The following is a 27744-nucleotide window of genomic DNA, read 5'->3' on the forward strand; positions in this document are numbered from 1 at the left end:
GCCCTAGAGCCCAAGGGTGGAGAGGACAGGAGAGGAGAGCTGGGGTGAGTAATCCTCAGAATATAGGTTGAGCTGCTGAGAGACTTCAGACAAGATTGGAGTGAGACAGAAGTTTGTCTCTTCCTCTCCTGTATGCAGGTAAGCAGGCTGGGAGCCCAGGTTCCTTCCTGTTCTGTTGCTTCACTATCCTTAGGTTTTATCCGTGTGCTGTGAGATGTTTCAGCATCTCTTCTGCACAGTGAGGGAAGTGGAAAAGGGCAAGAGTGGGGGCCAAACACATCTGCTCCCCCACCAAGCACAGCTTCTGGGAGACATGTGAGTCTAATATTTCTCTTTCTTCCTTTCTGATTTCCACACCCCCAGATATAAACCAGATTTCTTTAAACACAGAAGGAGATGAAAGTGGTTTGGGGCAATGAGCAACCTCATCCCATGTCCCTTTTGCCGGCCAACTCTCTGTGTGTCCTGCCCCTCTGGAGCACAGATTGCCCTCTCCCTGGGGAGACAACCCCATGGTTCTGTCCAGGGCTGGAACCCGGGGTCTGTGCCGCAGGTGAAGACCATCCCACTTGCGCACAGGGACCTGCCTCATCGTATCTAGGATACAGGTGCTGGCAGGGCTAGGGTAGCCGTGTTGGGAACTCCACCAGAGGGAAAAGTGGGAGCTCTCAGGTCCTAGAGGCACAAACTTTCGGTTCCAGTTCTGGGGAGTGGAGTGGATTCCTGGATGACAGCCTCTCTCTCCAGCTGTCCCTGGGAGTAAACTTCTTTGGGCCTGTGGCTCCATTTTGGTTCTCTGAAGTGGGGATCGGAAGTTGTACCCCTGTTGGGGCTGTACAGGTTTAGCAGCCCACTGACTGGTGGCACAGGTTTGGAGGCTGAGGTTGGTTGTACAGGCTTGTGTGTGGGTCTTTGGTAACATGTGTCCCGCAAAGTCTCGGCTGGTTTTCTGCCTACTTGCTTCTAGTTATTCTCATGGCACTAGCAGTATTTGTCAAAGCTGTGGACTTTCATCTCTCAGCCTGTGTGTTTATGCATTCATCTCTCTGCTAACTTGGGATCAGGAAAAATACTCTCCAGGATTGGAAAGAAAACCTTGGTCTGGCCTTTGCCACTGAGGAAAACTGTGACAAGCTGGGAACCTGGAATCAAAGGAGCTTGCAAAGGCTGGCTCCACACTCTTGTCTCCTGCTAACACGACTTCCCCAGAAACTTCTCCTGGACCTGCCTCAGCCTGCAGTAAGGAACACAGAATTTTCAACCTTGAAAAGCTGTCTGCCTTAGGCTGCATCCCAGAGCCAACAGCTTCTTTCTTCCATTTCTGCCTGTTACTGGACAGCTCTGCCCACATTCTTTTGCCGCATACAGGACTTAGTGGAGCCCAGCAAGGAGCACCCAACAAAAGCCAACACACTGAGGTTTCCAGCCATTTCCCTCACTGTCCAGGTGTCTGCTATGGCCTGGCATAAGAGAGTCTCCAGCTCCCCAGCGTGTCAAATGTATGTATTTAGGACATATTTCTACTTTTGCCATCTGTGGGAGTTTTTGTATCTCTTCAAGGCATAAAATTCTGTATTAATTAGTCTATAGGGTTTCTTTCTCTGTGAGAATCCTTACCTTGAATAGTGGGTAGAGGAAGCTGAGTGAGGGTGGAACATACCTGTAATTCCAGCTACTTGGCAAGCTGAGGCAGAAGGATCACAAGTTCAAGTCCATCCTAGGAAACTTAGCAAGACCTTGTCTCAAATTAAAAATAAAAAGGCTGGGGATATAGCTCAGCGCAAAGGCTTTGAGTACAATCCCCAGTAGAGGAAAAACAGGGTAGATTAATTTCTCTTCATGTAAAATCTGGCCATAACAGTCCATTACTGATAGGTGTAGAGACACAGGCTCCTTCCATCTTGTGCTCTGACTTCTCTAGGGTCTTGCTCTTGTCTGAATGGCACAAACTTGACTTAACATCATGACTTTATTCTCACCTGGGCAGAGGGAAAGGGGCAAGACACGTTCCTTCTGAAGGGCTAGACCAAGATGCTGCATACATCACTTTTGCTAACCTCTCCCCAGTCAGAACCCTACAGAAAGGTGCCTGAGGATGTGGCCAATATCCTGGGTGGTCCTGTTCTTGGGGACAGTATGTACTGGGGGATATTTAGCAGGCAGTCTTTGGGTGATCCCTAAAGGAAATAGAGGGATGTATGGTGGGGAACTGAAAGGTGCAGGTGTGTACTCTAGGGCTTCTCCTGTGCATGCCCCAGCACCTCCCATTACCTTCCAACACTGTGACCTAGTCATCCTTTACTGCATCGTCATCCTGCCTGAAGCCTTCATCACACAGGCCTTGGCCACAAGGCATCTCTGATTCAATCTATACTGCCAGATCACAGTCTAGACCTGGCACTTGTAAGGGACTCAGGAAGATGTATGTGGAATTAAAATGGGATGATAATGAGTATTCCTGGAGAAGCTACTATTCATTCATCCACTCATCCACCTACCCGCCTATCCATACAACTGTCCATCCATCTGTATAACCATCCATCTGTCCATCCATCCATCCATTTATCCGTCCACCATCCACTCACCCACCCACCTGTCCAGACAACTGTCTGTCCATCTGCTCATCTATCTGTCCCTCCATCTGTCCACCCATTGATCCATTGATCCATCCATTGATCCATCCACCCATCCATCCATCCATACCCCATCTATCCATCTATACACCTGTCCGTGCACCTGTCCGTGCACCTGTCCATCCTTCCCTCCCTCCCTCCCTCCCTCCAGCATGTATTGCATACCAGGTCATGAGAAGCACATGTCTGCTTATCAGATAGAAAGCCTTTTCATTCATGGAGCTCATGGCTAGGGGAGGTGGCTCCTGTACTCTAGGCACAACTTTGTCAGAAAAACACACAGTTCACTTCTGTCAAAGCTCTTTCTTCCTTTTCCACTGCGGACACGCTGACCCATCCCAGCTCTTGGCACCTCTCTTGCCATAGACGCTCTCCCCAGGGGTCATCTGTGCTTTGACCCGGTCAGTGTTACTTGCCCTTAGGCTGACAACTGCATCTTGCTCTTTTTTGGGGGGAGCAACTGTTCCCTGCTGTCAGTGACCCTGGTGCAGGTTTTGGTCACAGTGTCTTGTCCCCACCCTCTGGAAAGAGGGGATGACATGGGCTGGAGAATTGAAAAGCTCTCTCCTTCTGGCCTGGGATTGTCAAGCAGGGTGAACAAGTTTTAAACTGGTATACATTTTGGATCCCAAGAGGCGAGGATGTGGATTTAGACTAGGGTTGCCTAAGAGGAGAGAGACGATCCTTCTCCGGTGCTGCCTCATCATTTCTCCTTGTGCCCCCATTACATAAAAAGCCACCCGCCCTTCCCCCTACTTAATCCACTCTGGATCTCAGCCCATGGGGGACCTTGTGCCAGCAGTGACTCCATTCCTGAATTCCCATCCATGCCTCTCCTGGGTACGTCTCCCCAGCTGTCAAATACACTTGATTTGGCACAATGCAGGGATGCCTGTTTCTGACTATCCAGCTTCCATCCCTTCTGTAAAACCATGCCACTGTGTAAGGCCATGGTGTGGCAGTGGCACCCCTAGAGAGGCATGTGGACTGAGGGCTGGAACCCTTCCTCCCTTGGTGGTAATGGGGTGAGATCCTGGTGCTGCTGTGGGGTCTGCAGTCACCTGGTCCTGTCTTGCAGAGTCAAGGCTGGCCCTCCAGCCTGTTTCCCTTCCAAGCTCCTACAGCCTCCCTGCCCCTGCTCTGTATGACAGAGTTCTTTCTGCTGTTTGAAAGCAAGGCAAGATGTAGCTTATTGGAAAACAATATAAAACAGAAAACCCAACTAAATCCACAACATGCCCCTTTTGCCCCTACCTCCCTTCCCAAGTGACATCTTTCTGTCCCCTCCCTCTGTGACCATGCTTAAGAGTTATCTGGGCTTGTGCTGCCTCTGCATCTTCCCTCCAGTTCACCCCTCCATGGGCTTCTGCGGCTCCTGCCTCCAGAGCTTCCCTCAAGCCGCCTGCTCTGTATATCATGGGTCCCCACAATACCCCGTTTCCCTTTGTCCTTTCTGGGTGCTCCTTCTCAGTCTTTGCCACCTGGTCTCCCAAAGCTGGATCCTAAGCCGTCCCCTCACTCTATGCTCCTTGAAGTTCTCACCCACCCCCAGGACTTCTGGGGCCACCCTGGTGCCATGACAAACAGAACCCTGGGACCGTCCATCCAGTCCTGTGTGCACCTTACTTCTCCACGTGGTGCCCCCACTGACCTCCCAAGTGCACCCCACACCTGATCCTCTTCTGTTAGGGTGAGGGCCTCTGCGATGGTACACGGCCCAAGCAGACCTCAGCCAGAGTCACTTCTCTCTTCTGAAGCTATCTACAAAGCCCTGTGCCTCCTCCACCGCAGTCCCAGCTTGTACCTCCAGACCTGACACAGGAGGGGTTGGGAAATACTTGAACATCCCACATCCCACTTGCACAACCCCATCTTCCCACAGTCCTCTAGGGAGGTAGGTATAATTACTGCCACTTGGCAGGTGAGAGATGAACATTTCTGCTAGGGCACGAGATTGCAGCAAACATGTTGGGGAGTTGGGACTAGAGCTCATGCCTGAGTCCCCATTTTGGGCTCACCCTGGGCAGGTGCCATAGCAGTGGAGCCTCCTTACCAAGCCACCAATGGAAGGGGACAGTGTGTCCAATGACAAGACCAAGGAGATGCCTGGAGACCCCGGGGCTGTGGTCCAGCAGAGTGTGTCTGTGGGCATCCAAGATGGTGGGCATGTGCCGGCACCCAAGCCCAAGCAGGCTTCCCTGAAACGCATGGTAAGGTTCTTGGGGAGCTCTTGGGATGCCCCAGAGCTGGAAGCTCCAGGTTCGAGGTCTGGGTCTGGCACCAGCCTCAGTGCAGCCACGCATATCTCATCCCTTCTTGGGGCTCAGATCATTTTTCTACCGAGGGAGGAGGAGTAAGATTCCTGAGATAAAGAAAGAGGAGCTCCAGTTTCTGAGAGGGACAGAACAAATACATCCCCCATTGGCCCCTCTGCCCAGGGTCCCTCAGTCAGGCCGTGTGGTGGGGAGGCAAAAGCCTGAGGCCTCCACTCTGACTCCTGTTTTCTAGAAGCCGAGACAGGGCTCTGCCCAACCTCACAGGAAAAGAGTAACTAGGGCAGACTGAGTCTACCTAAGGAGACTGAGGTCCCCCAGGAGCACAGGTGGAGTGGGCACCTGGTCACTTCCTGGATGGAATGCCGACCCCTCAGGTGGACCTGGACGAGCAAGCAGGAGTCCACCAGGATGCTGTCGATAGGAGGGGTGACACTGAGACACAAGTCTCTGGATGGGGACAAGTGACAGGAACCCAGAGGGTAGCATGGTCTCAGGCAAGCCTAGGCTGGGTAGGTGCCTGCCCTGACTGAGCTTGAGGGAGGCTGAGGAGAGCGAATGGGGATCCCTGGTCCCCACTGGGTCCTGGGGAATCCCAGGGGCTGGATGGGCCAAGGAGAAGCATTTAGGGCAGCAGGGAGTTGGTGGGAAAGGGTACAGCCTGGGGTGTGCTCCCCCCGTGCTCATTATGAATGTCCATTGCGGGCTCCCTTTGGTGGGCTGAGACTGAGGGCCCCAAGTTGGGTTGGCTTGGGTTGGGGCCAAGGGTCAGGACAGGGACCTGGGTGCGCAGGTGTGATGGAATACTGGGGGGACTGGGGAGACCGCTGGCTCTTGACCTTGGGGAAGGAGACTGTGAAGCTGGGGTAGGAGGTAGGTGGGTGTTCTGGGGACCAGGTTGGGAGCACAGAGCTCCGCGGGCCAGCTAAGGCCCTGGCAGTGAGGGCAGAGGTGAGGATGGGGCTGTGAGGCCCAGTCTTGGGCACAGGCCACGGGTGACCAGGCCTGGCATGCAAGTGGGCGCATCCTAAACAGGGCCCCAAAGCTAAGGTCCGAGACCAGAGGATGATGAAGGACATGGCGGGAAGGGCTGTACACCGGGTTACAGAACGTGGTGCTGGAGGGGAATGGGGGGCGGGCGGCAGGGCCTTGAGTATGTGGACTTGGGGTGGGGCTGGAGGATTGCATTGCGGGCCAGGCCTTGTAAGGCGGGGAACAGCAGGGCAGGGGTGGGAAGATGGGTGTCTTGGTGTTTGCTGGGCAGGCTTGGAACCCAGAGGCTCATGATGGGTACAGAGCTAAAAAGACAGGTCTGTGGGGACCCTGAAGGCTGGAGGGGTCTTGAAGCCTGGCTGGATCTGGCGTTGGGGTCCGGGCCTGGACGCGAGCCGACCGCATCTTGAGGGCGGGGCCCAGGACTCGGTGGCGTGGGGGCAGGGCCAAGACCTGGGGGTGGGCCGAGGGCGCGGGGGCGGGGCCGGGGCGGGGCCGGGGCGGGGCCGGACGCTGCCGTGAGTGGAGCCGCGCGCAGGTCCAGGTGAGCCGGCCGGGCCACCGCTGCCTCCAGTTTGCCCGCGCCGACCCGCCCCGCGCTGGCTCGGCGGCGTGCGGTACCGCGGCTGGCGGCGTCTGTGGCCCAGCCGGGTCCGGTCCGGCTCCATCTTGGGCCGCCGCGCCGGGCACCTGTAGCGGCCGCAGGAGCAGCGAGCGCTTCGGCCGGTTGTGCGGCCCGGGGTGGGGGAGCGGGTGAGAGGCCGGCGCTCGCGTGCCCGAGGCGGGAGGGGGTTGGTCGCGCCCTGGAGCCCCGTCCTCATCGCTGCAGACCTTGGCATCCAGGCTCCCGGGGTTCTCGCGGCCCCGGGCCGCACCCCCTCCCATCGCTGCCCCTCCTCCGGCTCCACGGCCTCCCCGCCTTTCTCCCCAAATGTCCCTTTCAGGGCCGGAACCCCCCCCCTCCCCCTGCCCCTGCCCCTGCCCCTGCCCCTGCCGGCCCTCCCAGACCGCCTCTCCCCACCCCTGCCTTGTCCGCAGGTCTGCAGCCCGGTGGCCGGGGGCCTGCTGCAGGGCGGGGGCTCGGCCCGGGAGGGCGGGCAGGAGCACCCTGGGCGAGGCCGTGCACGGGCCCCCAGGCCTTGGCCAGCGCTGGCTGAGAAGGGCAGCTTTGTGGACGCCTCTCTGCAGGCTGCCCGCACACGAGGGTTGCCCAGCTTCTGGTGTGTCCTCAGCAGCGCGTGTGTCCACCCTGTCACGGTGTCCGTGAGTGTGCGGGAGGGATGCACTGGCTACCTGGGCTGCTTCTAGGCTGGAGCAACTGGTCAAGCCGGGGAGTGTGGGCAGAGCCTCCCCCTGGGAGGAAGCTTGTGCGGGCCTGGATCTCTGTTGGGCATACTGATCCCCCAACGCTTTCCTGGCACTGCTTGTGACCCAGACCGTGTTGCCCTAAGGCACCCATGTCCTGTCTTTGATGGGCAGGTCTGGCCCCCTTCGAGCATCACCTTTCCCAGATTCTTCCTGCTGCATTGCCCAGCTTTGGCCCTGAGTGGTCCTGCCAGGCCCCCTTTCCCTCTGGGATGGATTAAACCACCTGCTGGAGGTTGCCAAGCCCCCACCACGCACTGAGGGATTTGTGGGATGTGGATCCTTACCTGGTCCCAGAGGGGTAAGTTCCGCACCTTGTCATGTGATCAATTTGCCCTCCTGACCCTTTGGACTTGATTTTCCCACTGTGGTTTTGCTGGACACAGAAGACATCATCCAGATGCCTGCTGCTTACCAAGTGGGGACTCACAAGGGCCAGGGATTTAGCTCAGTGGTTCCGATGCCTGTCTTGAAAGCACAAGGACCGGAGTTCGATCCCTGGTACTAAAAAAACAAAAACAAAAACAAAACAAAACAAGAGGGACTCACAGGAACACCACAGTGTGGTCTGATATGAGAGCCTTGGTAGTTCTCCTGGCTGCATTATAAAGCCCTGGGCTCCTCTGCCAGGGTGAGAATTGGAACATCTAACCAAGTCAACTAAGCAAAGCAGTCTGGCTGGGCAGTCTAGAAGTTTCTACAGACCTGGGGCTTTTGCTCAAAACAACCTTGATTGACAGCTGCATGTGAGGCTGGTTGGTCCTGTAGTTGCTGCCCAGCTTTGGCCACAGAACACTGGCCACAGCCATCACAACTTTGGCATCACATGGTGGGAGCCAGAAGCATACTAGTATTCTTAGGAGGCCCTATGTGCCTGTGCTTTGTCTGCTGAAACATTGTCCTATGGCCTCTTTGGGGGGAAACCAGACCTTTCCCACTGTCATGAAGGCAGGTGGGCACTTGGCGAGCAGACTTCAAAGTCCTAAGTATGTTTATCCTCCTGGAGAGTGGCCTAAAGTGGGATCCGTGAAACAGCATGGGGGTGGGGACACTGGTGATGTCCAGGCCCTAGGATGGGATGAAGGTAGCAAGGGTGGACATCAAGACCAGGCTGACCTATGGGTCACTGTGGGAGCTTCCTAAAAGGACCTTACTGCCCCCCGCCCCTGCCCCGTCGTAGCTCCAGCGATCCCTTGAGCCCCAGCTGCTCACCATAGAGGAGAAGAGAAAATGATTTTCACAGTCCGTATGTTGTCAAGTTTATAGTCTTCACAACAGCCCTGCAGTGTGGAGGCTTACTTCCATTTTTCCGATTGGGGAAACAGGCTCAAAGAAGTGAGGTGTCCACCTGAGGGCACATTTGTGGGAGAGGGGAAAGCAGAACCTTATATGCCCCTTCCTCTCTATGCATGTGGGGCTAAGGGCAGAGCCCTCTCCTTGTTCTAGCCCAAGGGGGCAGGGAGCTGTGACAGGGCACATGGGAACTCTCCCCAGGGTAACCTAAAGGGACTTCCTTGGAACCCTGTCTCTCCCAGGGGTAGGAAGGCCAGGTTGCAAGAGAAGCCCTGCTGGGTTCTAAATCAGCCACTTCAGCCTTGGGTTCTTTGACACTTTTGTTTTTAACTGCTCACTTTTGTCACCTGCCACTTATGGGGTGGTGGGATATGGAAAGGAACCAATAGATGAATAGTTCTCAGTGGGGTCCCTGGGGTCACTGAACTCTCTGGGGGACAGCTAATCTGGTGGGGTAGTCATGAAAAGACTCCCAGCACTGATGGCTTCTCACTAGGTCCTGTCCCACCTGTGTCCTTACGGGGTCAGGGCCTGGCCTGGCTCTGGTCCTACTCCCTAGGAGGGTCTAAAGTGTAGGGCTCCACCCAAGGAGTTTTCCTGTTTGTTCACTTGCTTCATTGGCATTTTAAGTGTTAGATGTTGTGTTGGGAGTCCAGGTGATGACAGGAGAGGGTAACAGTGGCTAAGAGGGAGGTCTGTGTGGTGCTCAGAGGGGCAGAGAATCTCAGCCACTGGCCAGTGGTGTGCCCTTGGGCAAGTCACTGAACCTCTGAGTTTTGACCTCCTCCTTTGTAGAATGGGATGCCGATTTATCTCATAATGTTGCTTTGACAATTAAATGAGACTCTGTTTGCAAAGGATGTGGCACATGCCTGGCACTGGAGCTGGTAATGGCCTCTTCTATTTATCTCTCCATCTTAAAATGCCTCGAGGGAAGTGCCTGGCCACTCACCCCTTTCCTGCCTCTCCTGGGACCAGGCTGGCTTCAGCCCCAGTGTGAAGCTGGGATGGGATCCTCCCTACCCCTCTGGGCTGTGTTCAGAGCTGCAAGGTCTGATACGGCAGCCATTCACATGTGGCCAGTTAAATCTAGATGACTTAAGTTCAAGTAAAATCAGAAATGCAGTTTCTTGGCCACTGTAGCTGCCTGTCACATGCTCAGGAGCCTCATGTGACTGAGGGGCGTGGGCAGATCCTTTCCATTGTGCAGAGTTGGGCCCCATAATCCAGAACCAGCTTTGCCATCAGCGGAGCAGCCACTAGCTGTCCCCTGTGTGCACAATAGTGAGATGTTTGCAAGGAAATGAAACTGGGCCCAGGAGCTCCTCCTGTGCTCACTTTCGGCAGCCTTGCTTGCCTGGCTAGAGAGGGTGGTTTCCTGGCAGACCTTATCAGCCCAGGGTGGGAGGGCAGGGCAGGGCAGGGCAGGGGGTTGCCCAAACTGTAGCTGCTCCTCCTGTACCCTCCCTGTTTCTCCAGCCTGTCCTGCCTGGCCGGGTGTCCCTGAGGGATGTTCCTCACCCACAGCTTTAGCCAGGGTCCTGGGTCCTGCTGTTCTCCTGGCCCACTGCTTCCCTGCATGCTCTGAACCCCTGCCTCTTGTCTTCTACCTGCCCATTGCTTCTACCTGCACCTTGTGTCTACCCCTCCCTTTAGCCCTGAGTTCCATGCCCTGGCCTCAGGAAAGCCTCTTGGGTCGCCTCTGGTGGGTAGAAGCTCACTGCCTTGCAGGACCCACTATGGGCCTGTGTGAGCACTCAGGCTGCTCCTGAGTGATCTGTCCGTGCACAGGCTCATGCCCTCTATCAGATACACAGTAGATGTCAGGTCAGTGGAGAGAGCTGGTCAGGTGGTAGGGAACAGGCCACAAGCCAGGGCTTTGCCAACTTTTGTCTGTCAGGGAGGCTGGAGGGCAGCCTGTTCCATCTGGGTCCGAGGGTGCTCAGCAGGGATGGGGCTGCCTCACTGGGGTGGCCAGGGAAGGCTCCCAGGAGGAGACACAGGTGGCGGCAGAAGAGATGTTGTGCTGACTCGGTTCTGCTGGGTCAGTGCACACCACACCTCCGGGGAGCTCTGGGTGGCTTTGGCAGGGAGAACATAGCATACTGGGCAAGAGGGAGTTGAAGTGTCGTGGAGGACATGTCTAATAATGTTGGGTGGGCATCTGAGCTCACTGCTGCCAGAAAGTGGGTCCTGTCTGGGCCAGCTGCAGAGCCTGCTCAGGAGGCAGCCGGGGCAGGGTGGGGGCTCAGAAGATGGCTGTGGAAGGAATGAGAGCTGTTGGGTGGGGCTTCTCTCACTGCCTGAAGCTAGAGGCGGCCTCAGGGAACTTTGTCCCCTTGTACCGATACCAAGACTCTCTGAGCTGGACAGCGTAGCCAGGCCAGGCCGGAGGGGCTTAGGGACAACCTGAGGTGTTTCTCAGCATGTGCTCCATCTCATCTCACAAACTTCTGAGCCCCCGGTCTGTCCCCACAAGGGTCCCAGCATGGTGAGACCGATGTTGCCAGTCCTGGGAGGACCAGGCTGCTGTTGGCCAGCCCAGCTGTCCTGACTGTTAAGGTCCTGCAGCACTTCAGTGCTGACTGTCTGAGCCACTGTCCCAAAGTCCCTGCCCCAGGGCTGCGGTCTCAGCCCTGGGAGACCTGGGTTCTCTTCTGGGCCTCCCATCCCCTCTCCCGTAACCTAGACAGTAGAGTCAGTGGCCAGTGCAGTGGGTGGTCTCCAGGACCCTGCCTCAGGGGTGCTGATAGGGTATTTACAGTGTCGTCCCCATGTATAATGTGGATGCCCTGAACTGGGTGTGTAGATTGCTAATAGCGCTGACCAGTCAGGCAGGCTGGCACTGAAGCTGTGTCTCCAGTGTGCCCAGCACTGTGTGAGCTCCAACTCTGGCAGAAGATCCGACTCCCAGCTCAACTTCTATCCTTCCTTTTTTCTCCTGCAGGCAGCCATGAGTTCCAGCCACGTCAAGCCAGATTCTGGGACGCCCCGGAGTCCTTGTCCACAGCCTCTGTCCCAGAGCTCCTCCACCTTGCTGTGCGAAGGCCGCAGGCAGAGGGCAGAGCTTCGCAAGAGTGCCAGCAGCACTGTGTGGCCGGCCCAACAGGGCGAGGCCAGCACTGGCCCCCAAGCCCCGGAGGAAGAGGAGCACCTGCCTAAGAGTCCAGCTGCACAGGCTCAGGCCCCCGAACCCCGGCCTCGAGCCACGGGCCGCTGGCGGAGCAGCACTATGGGCAACGTGTCCATGATGGGCAGTGGGGACCTTGGCCACTTGAGGGTCCCCGGCACAGCTGCAGTGCAGAGGAGCCACTCGGACCTGGCCCACAGTGTCCAGACACAGGGGTACGGTGGTGCCCGGAAGGCCAGCCTCAGCTGCTCAGCCCTCAGTGGCAGCTCCCCTGTGCACAAGGCTCAGCTGAAGCCTGGAGATGTTTCTACTCAGGGTAGCCCAGCCCCTGCAGCTGTGGAACAGGACCTGGCTCAAGAAGATGAGACTTCTAACTCAGCATGGATGCTGGGGGACAGTCAGGCGTGGGAGCCACCGCCAGAGCAGGGGGACACAGCTGCCATTAACAGCAGTCCCCAGGCTGAGCCCAAAGCCACTGGACAGCCAGCCACTGCCTCCTGCCATGCACTGCCCCCAGCTGCTCTGCTCTGCAGCATGAGGGAGGTGGTGACTAGTGGCTGCTGCCATGCCCTGCCTGCCACAGGGATCCTGGCTTTTCCCAAACTGGTGGCATCGGTGAGTGAGTCTGGGCTGCAGGCTCAGCATGGAGTGAGGTTTCACTGTACGGCACCCGGGCTGCTTCCAGGGCATGCTCACTGCTGTGCCCACCCGTGGGGCCCCACAGGGCCGGCCACAGAGTCTGGCTGCAGGACCAAGGACGTGTGGACCATGACTTCCACCAGTGATCTGACACCTACGCTGGCCTCGGCCCAGGATGCTGGCGTTCAGGCAGCCCCAGTGGCAGTTTGCAAGGCAGTGGCCACCAGTCCGTCCCTGGCAGCCTCTGCCCTGCACATGTTCCCCGAGATTACGCTGGGGCCCAGCCTGGAGGAAGCATTGTCTCCCATGCGGGATGTGCGGTGGGACGCTGAGGGCATGACATGGGAGGTGTATGGAGCCTCAGTGGATCCCGAAGTGCTGGGTGTGGCCATCCAGAAGCACCTGGAGATGCAGTTGGAGCAGTTGCATCTGGTGCCGGCCAGCAAGGACAGTCTGTCCACCGACGGACGCAGGGGCCCCCTGCGCGCTGTCATGCAGTCCCTGCGGTGCCCTAGCTGCTGTGGCTGCTCCGGTGCAGCCCCTGAATGAGGAGCTGTGGCCCTGGAGCTGGCCATCCCGTGGTCTTGGCCCTAGGCCAGGGCCAGGGACAGCAGGGCCCTGGACCACCCAAACCCATGGCTGGTGGGCGCATCTCTGCCCTGAACATGGGCAGCCTGTAGACCACAGAATGCAGCCTGTGGCTTCTGGCTCCATATAACTGTGCTGGTTTTCAAGGGCTTGATTCCCAAGGGCTACCTGCGTATTCTGGGCTCTGGGCTTTGAGCAGGGTTTCTGCACCCGTGCATAAGGAAGATCCTTGATTTTCTGTAAAAATACTTGACCTGCTGTTCAGCCTGCCCTCAGAACTGTGTCATATTTCCCCTAGGACTCTTGGTGGTTTTATTTTAAAGCATTGCTGAAAGAATGAATTCTTACATTAAATTGAGAGCCCCAAGTGACAGGTACCACTGGCCACTCCTGCGTGGGAGATCTGGGGAGGAGGAGTTCCGGGAGGCTGAGTTCTTCAGGGTGTGTGTGGGGGTGAGGGTGAGGCTGCTCTGGGGACAGGAGAGGTAGGTGGGAGGCTCAGGAGGCCAGGGAAGGGCTGCACGCCACAGGGTGTGGCTGGTGGCAGTGAAACCCTCTCCGTGCAGAGACTTTCCCTTTGTCACGCTTGGCTCTCCTGAGATGTGTGCCAATCTGCCACATCCTGCTGTTCTTGGAAGCAGAGTGGCCGCCCAGGCTGGGCCCAGTGTGGGACAGGCCAGACAAGACACCCACCCTCCTATAGTGATGGAGATAAACCTCTGCAGGGTGGTGCTGGGGTCCTGCCCAACCTAGGTCCTGGCTGGGGTCCCCAAAATACCTTCTTGGTTAACCCTCACACTTGACCCGCTAATTGAGCTGCCCAGCCTTTGCCATCAGGGCTGCCTGGAGTGACTGTAGCTGAATTTCTGATTGGGACTAAAGACTGACAAGGCCCCTTGCTGTCACTTCGTGGGTCAGGCTTGATGCTGCAGTGCTCAGGGTGTCCTTACAAATCTCTGCCCTTGGACTTTGGATTTCTGGCTAGACTTGCCGTGTCCCTTTCAGGTCCTGTTCTGGGAGGTGTGGAATCTCATTGTCCGTATATTTGTTTGTTTTTAAACCCTAAATAAATGCAAGTTGAGAGGTCAGCACTTTCTCAGGACCCCATAGGAAAGGTGCTTGCATCCTGATGATCTTAGTAATTTTGTTCTGGTAAATTCTGTTCCCTGGAGCATAAACCCAAGTCCGAGGGCTCCTGCCCCACAAGAATCCTGTCTTCTCTGGAGTGTCCTCTGTTCAATAGCCAGGGTCCCTGACAGCTGAAGCCTGGGTTCCTGGGGCTTCTCCCCTCTTGGCCAGGACACAGACATTCATCTCTTGTTTGGCCCCAGGCTGCTGTTGCCTCACGAGGAACCAAAACCTAAATGGGGAGGAGCTGTGCATGGGGCCTGCTGGCTGGGTGTCAGTGTGGGGATGGTGGGAAAGCAGGAAGTGGCCCCTTCTGCGTGGTGTGACTTCCGGGTCTGCTGGTATGGGTCTCTGTCCCCTGGTCATGCTAGCTTATTCTCTTAACAGTGATGGAAGGGGTCCTGATGCTTTGGACTTGAGGCTACCACTTAGAGTCCACAGCTGGAATTTGAACCTGGATCCACACCAACAGCCTCAAGGATCCTAAGCTTCCTCAGCTGTAAGGTGGGGACAGTAACAATGCCTCCTTCCTTGACTGTCTTGAGAATGGACTAGGATGTCCCATGTGAAGCACTCGGAACATGTGCTGGTTGCAGCGGGTGGTGTTCCTCAGCCGCAGGAAGGGCTGGTTCTCCCTGGCCAGCTCGGCTGCGATCTGGCCACTTGGTTAAACATTCCTTCTCCAGGGCTGTCCCAGGTCCTTCGCCTCAGCCCTGCACCCTGCTCAGGATGCTACAGTTCCCAGGGCTGCCTGGCAGAAGACCCCAGCCCTCACCACTCCTGTGGGGCTGGCTTCCCCAAGCTCATGGTGACCCACAGGGGAGGAGTAGGGAGGAATAGCTGGGAAAAGCCAAGCTGGGCAAGAACTTGACATTAGGGCTAACCCAGCCTCACAGAGCAAAGGCCACCCGAGGAAGGGGGGACACACCAGGGACTCTGGCTCTCTGATGTACAGGCTGGGAAGTGGCAGGGCCATGTAGGTCTGCCTTGTCCCAGGGGAACGTGGTCAGGGAGGCTGGTAGAAGGAGCCCCAGGTAGCCAGGGTATGCCCACGTCCCAGGCAGCCCATCCCCAGGAGGCATATGGAGCTTGTGGCCTCACCTAGCCCTTTGCTTCACACGTTGCACGGAAGCAAATCTGTCTCATTCATGTTCATGCCAAGTGATCTTGGTTAGGGAAAAGTGGAGCTTGGCGTTCACCCATTTGAATTCCTTCTCCTTTGTCATTCTGGCCTGGCCCAGTTTTGACATCTGCAGCTATGACTAACCCTTTATCAGCTTTCTTCCAGCTGGTTGAGAGGGCAGGCCCTGCACCAAGCTTAGAGTATGTCACTGGGTCTCCAGGTCTCTCCAAATCTACATGGTCATCATGGGCAAAGTTATTAAAATCCAAATCTTTAATGTCCTTGTCTAAAGCCTAGTCCTAGGACTGTCCCCCAGGGAAGGCAGGAAGAAGGTGTGGCCTAACTCCAGTCCTCCTCTGCGCAATTGGTCTAGCTATCGCGTGATCGCTGCTTCCTTTTCCAGATTTGACCACTTCTGTTGAACAAACTCTTCTACAAGTTTGAGATTGGCAGTAAGCAAACATCTTCAGACTGCCTAGTTCCCCTTCTGGGGCCTGGGGCCACGTTGCCCTTGAATCCCTCCTGCTCGGTCTCTGCCTACTCTCTTCAGGCACCCAGCAGACAGGCTCCCTGCAGTTACCTGGGAGGTGACCCAGGGGTGGAGAGTCGGGCTCCTCCCTAGAACTCCCTCATGGAGATTTTCAGGGAGTGGGAGTCCAAAAGCTGGGTGAGGGTCTCAAACACAGGGCTAGTTCTGTTGCTGTGGTTACAGAGGGATAATAAACCAGGAAACCCAAGCCACTCCCAAGGGGTATGGGTGCACGGCCCGGGGCAGACCTGTGCGGTCAGACTCTCCTGTCCCAAAGCTAGGTTCACGCTGCCTTTGCTCTCTTGAGTGGTAAATCTGCAGGGAAGGTTGGGGCCCCAACCCTGAGCTCTGCCAGGGTTAGCCTAAAATTTACCCTGATGTGAACCCCTGGGGAACATAGAAGTTGGCATCCACAGCTTGAACTGGAGAATGTGTCCAACTTGAAGGTGCCCACGGATGCCTGGCTAGGTCTGCCTGTCCTTGGAATTCTCATTTCGGAGCATCTTTCCTGAAAAAGACACAGGGTGCCTTCTCTGCATTCTGTGAACACCGCCGGGACCACTGGGGGTATCGCTTGTGCAGCCAGGGACAGTGAGCAGCTCTGTGTGCCCCCATCTTGTCCTTCTCCTCTTTAGTCTCCCTCCTTTCCTGTCTCAGGTCCTCTCGTCCCCCAGGACTCTGTCTCTTCACCATCCCAGGTCCTTGCTCCTGTCTCTTCTGCCCTTATGCCAGGGGCCTGTCTTGCCTTAGCCCTGCCACTCCAGACATCCATCTCTCTTTTACTATGGTTGGGGACATTTTCTCTGCCAGGCTGGCTTTCAGCATTCCTGATATTCAGGGGCCCGTGACCTTTCTCTCCACCTGCCCCTTTTCTCATGGGACGCACACTAAACCACCTGAATGCCCAGGTGGCTCCTGAGCATCTCCTCAGAGGGGGAGGGACCTCTCTGGGGTCGCCTGCCAGGGATCCATGGTGTCGAGAGAGATTGGTTGTCAGTGGTCGGACTGCAAGGGAACTGTGAGCCCTAAGTCCTCTCTGGGGGGCTGCTGGAGAGTTGCTGGGGGGCCTCGCTGGGTGGTGGTGTGTACCTGCTGGCCTAGGGCAGTGGGCCATCTTTCTTTCTTGTGTTGAGAATCTCATGTGGTTTGTAACTGAGTTGGGGCATGACCTGAGCCTCCCTGGGGACATGCCACACAGTCCCATCTGTGAGTGTCTCTCCTGTGTGCACCTGGGTTGGGACTGAGGGAGGAGAATTCTTACTCTGACATCAAGTGGATGCAGCTCCCTCCTGGGCCTGAGCAGGGCTCAGGGAAGAGCTAAACCAGGACAGGTAGCACTGTCCCCCACCCAGGCTCTTCCACTCTCCTGCTCCCTTGGTCCCTCACCTGCAGCCTCCTGCCTCTCATCCCTCTTTCTCTTCTCATTTTTAGCAGTCAAGGGTCTGGAAGACTGTGGCCAATGCTACCCTTGTCTAGGCAAGCTGCCTGGCACTCATAAACCCAGCTGGAGTCACAGAGCAGGGAGAGGGCTCACTGCTGAGGTTCCAACTTCAGATGTCCCTAGTCTTTGATCTTTGAGCTCTGTGGGGACCCATGCGTGTATGCCTCATGAATAGAAGCCCAGGTGCCAAAGGGTCAGCAAGGGGGTGTGGAATAGGGTCGGCCCGGAAAACTGCCAGACTTGCAGAAGGGCAGGGCTGTAAGGGAGGAAGTGGGACCCGGCTTTATTGGAAATGTTGACATTTTGTCATTTATTTTTTTGTTAATTTTGATTTTAAAAATATTGCATTAAATGTCATTTCTCTTAATGACTAAGTCTTCTCTTAAGTCTTTCCATGTTGTTCCTAGCTGCCACCTGGCCTCCTCCTCTGCCAAGGCCACCCCATCTCCTTGTCCCTCGTCCCCTGTGGACACTTGGGTCTGCCACACCTGTAGGCTGAGGTTGGACAGCTAGGAGATGAAGGAGATGGAATTCAAATGCCAGGATTAGCTTTTGGTTTATCTTTCAAAAGTGAAAATCACAATTATTTTGTGATAAGAATTTAAGCCAGCTGGCCCTGACTTTTTGTTTTCAGACATCGTACATGTTCACAGTAAGACCTGCAAATAGAGGACTGTGTGAAGCACAGGCCTGGCCCTCTTCCCTCAAAAGCTCCACAGGTTACTGCTGGCCGATCTTTTCTGTGACCTCCTGCCAACTCCCTCCGTACCAGCTCAGGTCCCCTGACCATTTCTCTTTTTTCTTTCAAATTTTTATTTTTATTAGTCCATGTTTACCGTGTGTAATGATTACATTCCTTGTGAGGAATTGGTACATGTGCATCATCGTACATCTTAATTCATTTTTCTTTTCCTTCCCTTCATCTCTTGGTCCCCTTCTTATTTGTGAAAGATCTATGTCCTTGTTTCCTATTATCTGTCTTTTATTTTGCTGTTTATTTATACTTTGGATTTCTCATATAAGAGAAACTATGTGACATTTACGCTGTGTGTCTGGTCTATTTCACTTAACATTACGGTCTCAAGGTGCATCCATTTTCCTACAAATGACTCAAGTTTACCCTTTTTAATGGCAAAGTAGTACTCCATAGTTTATTTACCACATTTTCTTTATTTATCTGTTGATGGACATGTAGGCTCTTTCTAAGACTTAGCTATTATGAGTTGGGCTGCTATAGACATGGGTGTGCATGGGTTCCTGTAATATGATGTTTTAAACTCTTTGGGGAAGCTATCTAGAAGGGGAATAGCTGGGTGGAATGGATTTTGTAGCTTTGGTTTTTTGAGGAACCTCCATACTGATTTCCACAGTGGTTGTATGACCTTACCGTGTCTGCAGCTTTGTTCTTTGCAGAATGTTGTAGTGTTGGAATCATGTAGTATGGAGTCTTTTCAGACTGGAGTAAAGCTTCCTCATGTCTTTTCATGGTTGATAACTCATTTCTTTTTGTTGTTGAATAACATTCATTGCATGGCTATACCAGAGTTTATCTATCCAGCTACTAAAGGTCATCTTAGTTGCTTCCAAGTTTGGGCTATGAAGAATAAAGCTGTATGTAAACATTTGTGGGCAGGTTTTCATGTGGACCTAAGTTTAGCTCAGTTGGGTGAATCTAGGAGTGCAGTGCTGGATTGTTTGATAAGATAGGTTTAGCTTTGCAAGAAGCTGCCAAACTCAAAGTTGTCTCTCCAAGAAGCTGCACAAGTTTTCCTTCCTCCTAATGAAGGGCAGATCCCTGTTCCCACATTTCCTGGCTGTGATAAGAACTGCGTAATAATAAATAGCGCCATGAGAATATCTATGGGGTGAGCTTTTCATCAGGTGATACGTGCAAGATGTCCACGGATATTGGAAAACTACTTCCCCAAAAGATTGCACCAACATTACACGAAAGTGTGTGTTTGCTTACATCCACACCGGCATTTGAGTGTTATCAGAATTTAATACTGTGCTTTGGCTAGTTTGATAGGTGAAGAGATGGTATTTTGGTTTGCAGAGCTGTGCTCTGATGAAGGCTGTGTTTTGCCTGACGGCCTGAGAGAATCCCTCCTCTGGCACCGAGCTGTATGATGCTGGCTAAGTAGTTGAAATGTCACTGGGCCTATGTTTCCTCATCTGTGAGGAAATGAGCATAGGGATGGTCTTTGCCTTCTTAGTTGGGTCTGAGGGCTTAATGGCTTCTACGTGTGAACTGAAAGCAGGTTTGGCTCTCAAAAATGGCTCAGTGTTGACACCTATTATTACTTGAGGTGTTCACGACCCTTTGGATTTCTTGGCTTATGATGTGCCTGTTTATATTGGCTTCCCATTTTCTCTGGTTTCTTCCCTCTTTATTGATTGGTTAGAGGTCTTTGTTCACCAATAATACATTGCTCTTTCAGTATATGTCACAGGCATTTTTTACCCCAGGGATTCGTGTGCCTCCTCCTCTGTGAGGCCCTGGCTCTGAACCAGTGTGCCACCCTTCTTGGCACTACAGAGGCTGTGATGCTGAGATACAGAGCTGCTCATTCCTGTCTGTCCCGTACTTCTCAGGGTGGCCCTACAGGTTGAGTAGGTGTGTTTTGCAGTACAGAAGGAAATGCCCAGGCTGAGCACAGTTTGCCTGGCAACACCCAGGACATCACGGCATCCATGGGCAAAACCAGGACATCTGTGGCTGGTCTTAGGCTGAGACCATGGCTTCTGGTTTGGCTTTGGCCTCCTCAGCTTTTTGGAGGGGGACTTGGATGGGGGGGGGGAGTCACCAGATGGGTGGCCTCACTTGGGCAACCACAAGAGCCCAAATCCTTTACTCCAATAAACTTAGTCAATTGTCCCCTGATGGGCACTGGAAGAGGGCAAGAGAAGGTTAGGTGTGAGTGGACAGGCTCCTGCTCAGATGTTCTGGCAGGGCCAGGGAGGATTGTGTGTGTGTGTGTGTGTGTGTGTGTGTGTGTGTGTGTGTGTGTGTGTGTGTTTATATCAGGTCCCCCAGTGGCTGAGCCTAGAAGGAGCCTTTAACTTGGCCCTCTGTGCTTGGGGTTGAGAGACATGAAGTCTCAGTTGGTCCATTTCTGTTTTATCAGGTCTGAAAGCACAAATGCTCCTCAACTTATCATGGAGTTAGGATCTGATAAACCCATCATTTGGTGGAAATAGCATAAACTGAAAATACAATGAGCACACTTGACCTACCTATATTAGTTACTTTCCCTTTGCAACTTGAAGGAAGAGAGGTTTATTTGGATCGCAGTTTCTGAGGGGTTCAGTCCATGGTCAGCTCCAAGGCAAAAATCCATGGCAGAAGGGCCTGATGGAGGACAGAAAGCTGCTCACCTCATTGTGGCCAGGAGGCAAAGACAGAAGGATCTGGGGACAAGAACACACCCTTCCAGGTCACACCTTTAGTGACCCATTTCGAACCAGGCCATGCCTCTGAACAGCACACTCAACCATTAACTTATCAATGAACAAATGCACTCAGAAGCATAGTGTCCCCCTGATCTAGTCACCTTCTAAAAGCCCTGCTTCTGAACAGAAGACTTTTGGGGTGCATTTTAGATCTACACAACAATTCTGGACTCCTGGCACCCAGAGCAGTCCCTAGAACTCAGGGTAGGGAGACTGTGGGTGTTCTAGAGCCTGAATGGAGATGTTCCCCCTTGTGGCTCAGGATCTGTGACAGTGACTGTCTTTGTCATCATAGCTAACATGGATTGAGTGTTTGTTACATGCTGGGTTCTTTTATTCTTATCCCCTTTAATCATCCCAGCAATGGCACAGGGTGGCAGTAGATTAGTTGGTTTTCTGAATACTACAGATGGAGTGATTTATAAAGAATAGAGGTTTATGTTGCTCACAATTCTGAAGGCTGAGAAGTTCAGGATTGGGCAGCCACATCTGAGAAGTTCCTTCCTGCTGGGTCCTGCGGAAGTGCAGGGCATCGCCTGACAAGAGATTGTCCCAGCTCAGGACTTTCCTCTTCTTCTTGTAAAGCCACAATCTCACTGCAGTAGGGCCCTTATGGCCTCATTTAACTTTTTAAAATCTTGACATACTGAAGATTAAACCTAGGGCCTTGTTCATGCTAGGGAAGTGCTCTACCACTGAGCTACATCCCCAGCCCCTTTTATTTTTCAGTTTGAGACCAAGTCTTTCTAAGTTGTCCAGGCTGGCCTTGTGATCCTTCTGCCTCAGATTCTCTAGTAGCTGAGATTATAGGTATGCGCTACCACACCTAGCTTCTGGGACCATTTGTATTATCGGGCAGAGTAGAGAATGGGAAGGACAGGGAAAAGCCCTGGGGAAACATGACAGCCAGGCAAGGAGCTGGTGCTGCCCATGCTGGTAAAGCCAATCCTGGATAAACTTTGGCACGGAAGGGACTGTCTCCAGGCTTGGGGTGGGGGCCCTTCTGTCTGGCTACATCACTGGGTCCACAGGCTCTGATCTCAAAGACAAAGGGGATTAATCATGGCTTTGCTGTGCCCCAGTGCTGCCCTGGTTTCCTCACCTCCCCAGCTTGGCTTCTCCAGCTCCTCATTTCCAGTCTGGCCAGGAGCCTGGAAGGTGGTAGCCTTAGGAGGTGGGCCTGGGCCTCCCTGCTGGGTGGTGGCATGTTTTGGGGGCCATGGTGGGTGCCCTTTACCCACACATCTTCCAGACTTGGAAACTCAGGGGAGGTCTGGCCTGGGGGAGCTTGTGTGACTGTCCCCAGGTAAGACAGTAAGACAGTCTCCATCCATCTTCTCTGGCATTGTGAGAACCTGGCACCAGCAGACCTGGGCCCCACCCTGTCATGGACAGGGACCTGCAGCTGTCATGATGCAAGGGCACAACCAAGAAGCATGACAAGCCCTCTTCTAATCCTGAAATTAATCCCAACCCTAACCCATGGCTTCTGAGTCCTTGGTTCCACATGCTTAAGACATATCTTTCTTTCTTTTAAATTTATTTCTAGCTGATACATGTGTGATCATTAACTGTGATATGTCCAGTTGAGTAAGAGCCACCTAGCAGATTAGTAATGTTCTGGGTGTACCTCTGGATGATTGCCATGTAGGCTGCAAAATGAGAAGGGAAGACACACCGGGAATGTGAGTGATACTAACCAATAGGCTGGTAGCCTGGACGGGATAAAAAGGGAAAGAAGAAGGAAATCTGTGCTTTTCTTTGGAGGAGCTCCAGGTTTTACCATTGCCTTTGGACATTTGTCTCCAGTCTGTTCAGCCTTCCATCTCAGACTCACAAAGGCTACTGTACACTGATGAGCTTCTAGGCCTTCAACCTTTGACTGTTCTTGGATCATCCATCTTGCCAGCCCTCCAGCACATAGATGGCCATTTTTGGGGGGGGGGGGTACCGGGGATTGAACTCGGGTCCTTCTGCTTGTGAGGCAGGCGGCGGAACCACTGAGCAAAATCCCTGGCCCCCATTTTGGGTTTTTCTGCCTCTGATCCTACAGATGGCCACCAGGACTCTTCTGATTTTGATCCTATAATCCCACCTCATAAATACTTTTTATAATCATACATATATTTTACACTGAATCTGTTCCTGTAGAAAGCCCTGATTAATACAACACAAAAACATAAAAATTGTACATGCCAATGTGTTACTGTGTGATATTCCAGTACATATGTACAGCATGTAATATTTAAATCAGGCAAACATATTTAACTCCTTAAACATCTATGATTTCTCTACAGTGAAAACTTCAACTTCTAGCTGTCAGAATGCACAGTACACATCTCCGGCCTTGCTCCAAGAGATGGGCCAGTACTTACCTGTTCTTCCTTGCAAGCTTCTCAAAGGTGAGGATGCTGTCTCTTTCAGGCCATTCCCACACTGCTCATGTCCAAGGTTCCCAGCAGTTCCAGCTAAAGGAACCCATGGCAGTGGCCTTGTCTGAGGGTAATGTGGGCTCCACAAGGCCAGGGCCATGGTCAAGCCTGGGCTCACCTTTCCTCCCGGTCCAGCATCTCCAAAGCTCAGATGGAAGCAACCGACATTAGGCATACGGCCAATCACCCTCGCTATCTAGCACCCAGCATCCCCGAGGAGTAGGCCCAGCAGACAGAAGGTGTAGCAGAATGTTTTCATGATGTACACCTCTGTTAACCTGCAGTCTGAGGCTTGCCTTGCACCAGGGGCTGGAAGGCATCAAACATGGCTTCTCTCCCAGAGGGACTCGCAGGTGGACAGGAGAAGCATAACCTGTGCCATATGCCATAGCTGTGACTCCAAATTTTCTAGATCTCAGTGATTCTTAGCAAATCCTGAGTGCTCTGCAGCAGCAATTGTGTGCATCCTTAAAGCAGCCATGGGAAACCTCTTGTGGGTATAAAAGGTGCTCCAGAAGAGTGTGGCCACTTCACTGTGATCACACAGCTCCTTGGAGGCTGAACCAGGATGTGACCTTGGTCTCTCTGAATGCAGGTCACATCTGCAGCAGCTGCTACCCCACATGAGAGTCTGAGCACAGAGCAGTGTGTCTGGGAGTCCTTCAGGCTATGAGGGAGGAGCACAGAGGGGACTTGGTGGACTCAGGAACCCACTGAATGGGCTGGAGCTGGAAGCAGGTAGGCAATAGTGGTGAAGAGGCAGGAGGCTCACCAGGGCCTCCCCTAGTTGTCTTAGTTTTATTTCAACCCAGCTCTTCTCCTATTTGTTATCATCTCAAAAGAGTCAGACATTGCATTACAGCGATCCATGCATACCCATGTTTATAGCAGCACAACTCATAAGAGGTACCTACATCTTGGAAGTGGCCTATATTTCCATCAACAGATGAATAAATAAAGAAAATGAAGTATTTATACACAATGGAGCACTACTTTGCTATTAAGAAGGATAAAAGAGTCACTTGTAGGAAAATGGATGAACCTTGAGACCATAACATTGAGTGAAATAAATCAGATGGACAAACTTAAGTAAGTTTCTCTTATATGAGAAATTCAGAGTATAAATAAACAGCAGAATAAAAGATGGACAATAGGAAACAGGGAGGTAGGTTTTTTGGAAGTGGGAAGAAGACCAAGCGAAGGAGGAAGGCAGGAGGGGAGGGGAGAGGACAGGGAGATAAGAATTAAGATGTGTTGTGCACTTGATCTTAGCCAAAAGGCCAAGAAGCGATTAAGATGTGTTATGTACATGGACCAGTTCCCCATGAGGAATGTAACCATTGTGTACCGCAAACATGCACTAATAAAAATATAGTTTTCACCATGATTTATTTCTACTCCATTAAAGCACTCTTCTTTTTTGGTACCGGGGATTGAACTCGGGTCCTTGTGCTTGTGCAGCAGGTGGCAAAACCACTGAGCTAAATCCCCGGCCCTTAAAGCATTCTTCTGGTGAAATGCTCCTTCTCAAACCCCAAGAGCCCTGTTCCCACTTTAACCATCATGAATAGTACCAGCCCGTGAATATTACAGAGTGCTTGTATAAATGACACTTGTCCACTGATACATTTGCTGACCTTAGTGACCTGGACAACTAACCCAGATGCCACTGCTCAGCCAGAACTCAGGCCTGCTGGAGGTGCTGGATGGGCCCAGGTGATGAGATGAAGGGAAGCGGTCCAGGCAGAAGGGCTGCCTTCTCCGAGCAGTTATATGGTTTGACTTCATGGAGGTGCTGCTCTGCCTCTGGCCGGCCTTTCCAGCTCCAGGTGTCTCTTGTCTTGCTGTCTTTGGCCAGGTGACCTGACCTACTGGCCTGCACGGTCTCCACAATCTGTACAGACAAACAGCTCATGCTGCATCTCTGCCCAGGCCCTGAGAGCATTCCTGGTTGGCACCCCTTCTCCCCAGCTGTGCTTCTCAGAGGCCCCTTACACTAGCCCTGGCTTAGCACAAGGGCCTCTAAAGTACCTCACCTGTTTTGCTGAGCCCCCCTGGTACCCCAAGGCAGTGTGTGGTTCTGTCCCGGGCTCCCATCACACAGCAAGGCTGAGGATCCGCTGGCTCTGGTTCTGGCAGAGCAAGGGAGCTGGGAGCACAGCACCTCATCCGTGCTGGGGACTGAAAGGACAGGTGCAGGGGCCGCTAGGAGAGACTGGAGCTGCCACCAGGGTTAAGGCTTGCAGACCTGCATCCCTCAGGGGCAGCTCCTGGGCCAGTCCCTAGCCAATGGCGGGTTGACGGACCCTCCAAGCTGGCATCTCAGAAGCTCTGAGCTGTCACTGTGAGTCTGTCTGGGCTGGATGGGTGGAGAGATGGGAGCAAGGACAGAATCCCAGGAGAGTGAGGTGGGGGAGGGAGGTGGATGCCATCAGGAGAACAAAAAAGCAAACAGGATTCCTATTGTGAACAAAAATTGTGAAGCATATGAAGAAACCAATTCTAAGAAAGCAATGCATAAAACCAATGATAAGGAGATGAATTCCCTGCCAAAGAAGTGGAAATATAGTTTTAAATATTTTTAATTTAAAATTTGGTTGTTGTTGTTATTGCTGGGGATTGAACTTGGGTCCTTGCACTTGCAAGGCAGACACTAGAACTATTGGGTTAAATTTCCGGCCTGGGAGTGGGAATATAAAAACATCTCCAAAACCAAACAGAACAGAACTAAAAACAGAAAATAAAAAACGTCAAACATTTAAAGACTCACAAAGAGGAAAGAATAGCATTCACAAAATATGATATGAGATTAAAGAAACCCAGTAAGATACAAATCGAGACCACATTGGCTCTGGAAAAGAACTGATTAGAAATATGGGCATAAAATCTGTGATAATTAATAGATGAGATTGCAAAGACTATTTGTGAATTGGAAGACAGAAAGCAACTCACAGGCAGAAAGAGATGATGAAAATATGGATTTAAATGACAGATCGAGTTTAACTATTAGTATTTCAGAGGAGAAAAGAATGGAGAGAATGGTAGACAGGTAATAGGAGGGGTGGAATGACAAGAATTTTCTAGAGTTTAAGACATTTAGAGTAAAGGTATGCACAGGATGCCAAGCAGGACAAACAGAAGGAAATTGACAGACACCCAAGACTATGCTGTCCCCGTCCCTTGCCCCCAACATTACCCCTTCTTTTCTTTGAAGCCCTTGGGATATTTGTGGTTATTAAAGTCTGACTCTGGCACCAGTAGCCTGGTGCTTGGCATCTGGAAGGTGCTCAGTGCAGATGTGTCAATAAACAGTTGAATAACTGAAGGATAAGGGGGTCAAGTGCTTGGAGAAACCAGGTGTGCATGTCCCAGTATGCTCATGGGGTGCAGGGACATCCGAATCACATTGATGAGTCTGAGAAAAGCCTTGGACAAAGCTGGCTGGGGCCAGAATGTAGGAGAGCAGGTGTTCTCTAGGCCAGGCATGTAGGGTAAGATCAACCCTGGCAAAGGAGGTCTTTTTCCTTTGAAATCTTTCGCCCTTGAGACCTTTCTGTTTGACATCTTTCTCCCTGAGATCTTCCTTCTTTGAGATCCTTCTCCTTGAGATACTTCTCCGTGAGATCTTTCTCCTTGAGGCCTTTTTTATTGATCTCTTTCTTCTATGAGATCTTTCTCCTTTGAGATCTTGGGTTTTTTTTTTTTTTGGTAGTAGGGATTGAACTCAGGTCTTTGCACTTGCCAGGCAGGTGTGGTGCCACTGAGCTACATCCTCAGCCCTTCTCCTTTGAGATCCTTATGGCTTCCCATGGTAGAAAGCAGCTGGCCTAATAGAGGCATAAACTCATTCTCTATAAACATAATCTGAGATGAGTGATTTTAGAGTAATCTCAAAAGCAGCATGATAAGTCAATACTGATTCAGGACTATGGGATCCAAGGCACTTTCACAACTGTTGTGCTATCTGACTCTATGGCATCTGGAAGGGATGGTATATTTGTTCCCATTCTTTAGGCTGCAAAACTAATTTTGGAGAACTGAAAGGCTGGGGACCCTTTGTTCCTAAGAAGACAGAGTGAGGGCTCTAAGCTGGACCCTCTGGTCAGGATTCTCTGCCCTGACTGGACCTTGCCCTGCTTCTCCTTGTATGTCAGAGGCTGGGCTGCCAATGACCTTTGCTCCCCAGAAACAAAAGGTTTATTCAGTAGCTGAAGAATGTCTACAACACACCAGGTCACCTTTGGCGGCCTCTTAGGAAAGTGGCATTTTCAATGTTTCCAACTCAGAGCAGGACTTCTGTGCCACCACCACGGAGCAGCCTCAAGTGAGGCATGTCCTGGGCCCAAGCAGATTGACTTGGGATGGGGGTGGAGATCCCTTCCCAGAGAGGCAGGGAAAAGATGGGGCCACCTCAGCTTCCTTCTCCAAGTCCACACGAGACATTCAAGGCTATATTGCCTGTGTCACATAAGTGTTCTTATCTTGTCCTGCATCCATCTTCCCACATGAATGTAGTCTAGTGGTTTAAGACCCATAGGCACATTGGCAGCTTAAGGGTATCTCTGGGCACACTGGACAACCTACACTGTCATTTCTATGGCACCATTCTTGTTTCCATGTTAGCATTTTTCACTATTTTAACAAAACCAGTGGACAATAAAAGAAACCACTGGAACAATGAGCAGACACTGCTCTACCCATTGTTGGATGGGTCTTCCTGCCTG

At 52.7% G+C, this 27744-nt stretch overlaps 1 protein-coding gene across 4 annotated transcripts; it reads left to right on the plus strand.

The window, feature by feature from the left end:
• Nucleotides 1-26637, plus strand: Gprin2 (G protein regulated inducer of neurite outgrowth 2). Of its 4 annotated transcripts, XM_021252415.2 has the most exons (3): nucleotides 6473-6652; nucleotides 7379-7565; nucleotides 11505-26637. In XM_021252415.2, exon 3 carries the CDS (start codon nucleotides 11511-11513, stop codon nucleotides 12873-12875), a length of 1365 nt encoding a protein of 454 aa, XP_021108074.2. In that variant the 5' UTR covers nucleotides 6473-6652; nucleotides 7379-7565; nucleotides 11505-11510; the 3' UTR covers nucleotides 12876-26637. The 4 variants fall into 4 exon arrangements, with proteins under 4 accessions (XP_087067095.1, XP_087067094.1, XP_004875181.2 ...); XM_087210969.1 differs by lacking the exons at nucleotides 6473-6652; nucleotides 7379-7565 and adding an exon at nucleotides 1-138; XM_087210968.1 differs by lacking the exons at nucleotides 6473-6652; nucleotides 7379-7565 and adding an exon at nucleotides 4530-4843.
• Nucleotides 26638-27744: the final 1107 nt, after the last annotated feature.

This window comes from Heterocephalus glaber, unplaced genomic scaffold, assembly GCF_053883595.1.
Source record: "Heterocephalus glaber isolate CG9 unplaced genomic scaffold, H.glaber_assembly_v1.0 deba00001236, whole genome shotgun sequence".
Taxonomy (NCBI): Eukaryota; Metazoa; Chordata; class Mammalia; order Rodentia; family Bathyergidae; genus Heterocephalus; species Heterocephalus glaber.

Excerpts from the sequence above, each read along its gene's own strand:
- Gprin2 (XM_087210968.1), top strand. The coding sequence starts at position 4,697 with ATGGAAGGGGACAGTGTGTCCAATGACAAGACCAAGGAGATGCCTGGA. Across the intron at positions 4,844-11,504 it reads AGGCTTCCCTGAAACGCATG|GCAGCCATGAGTTCCAGCCA; the intron begins GTAAGGTTCTTG and ends TTTCTCCTGCAG.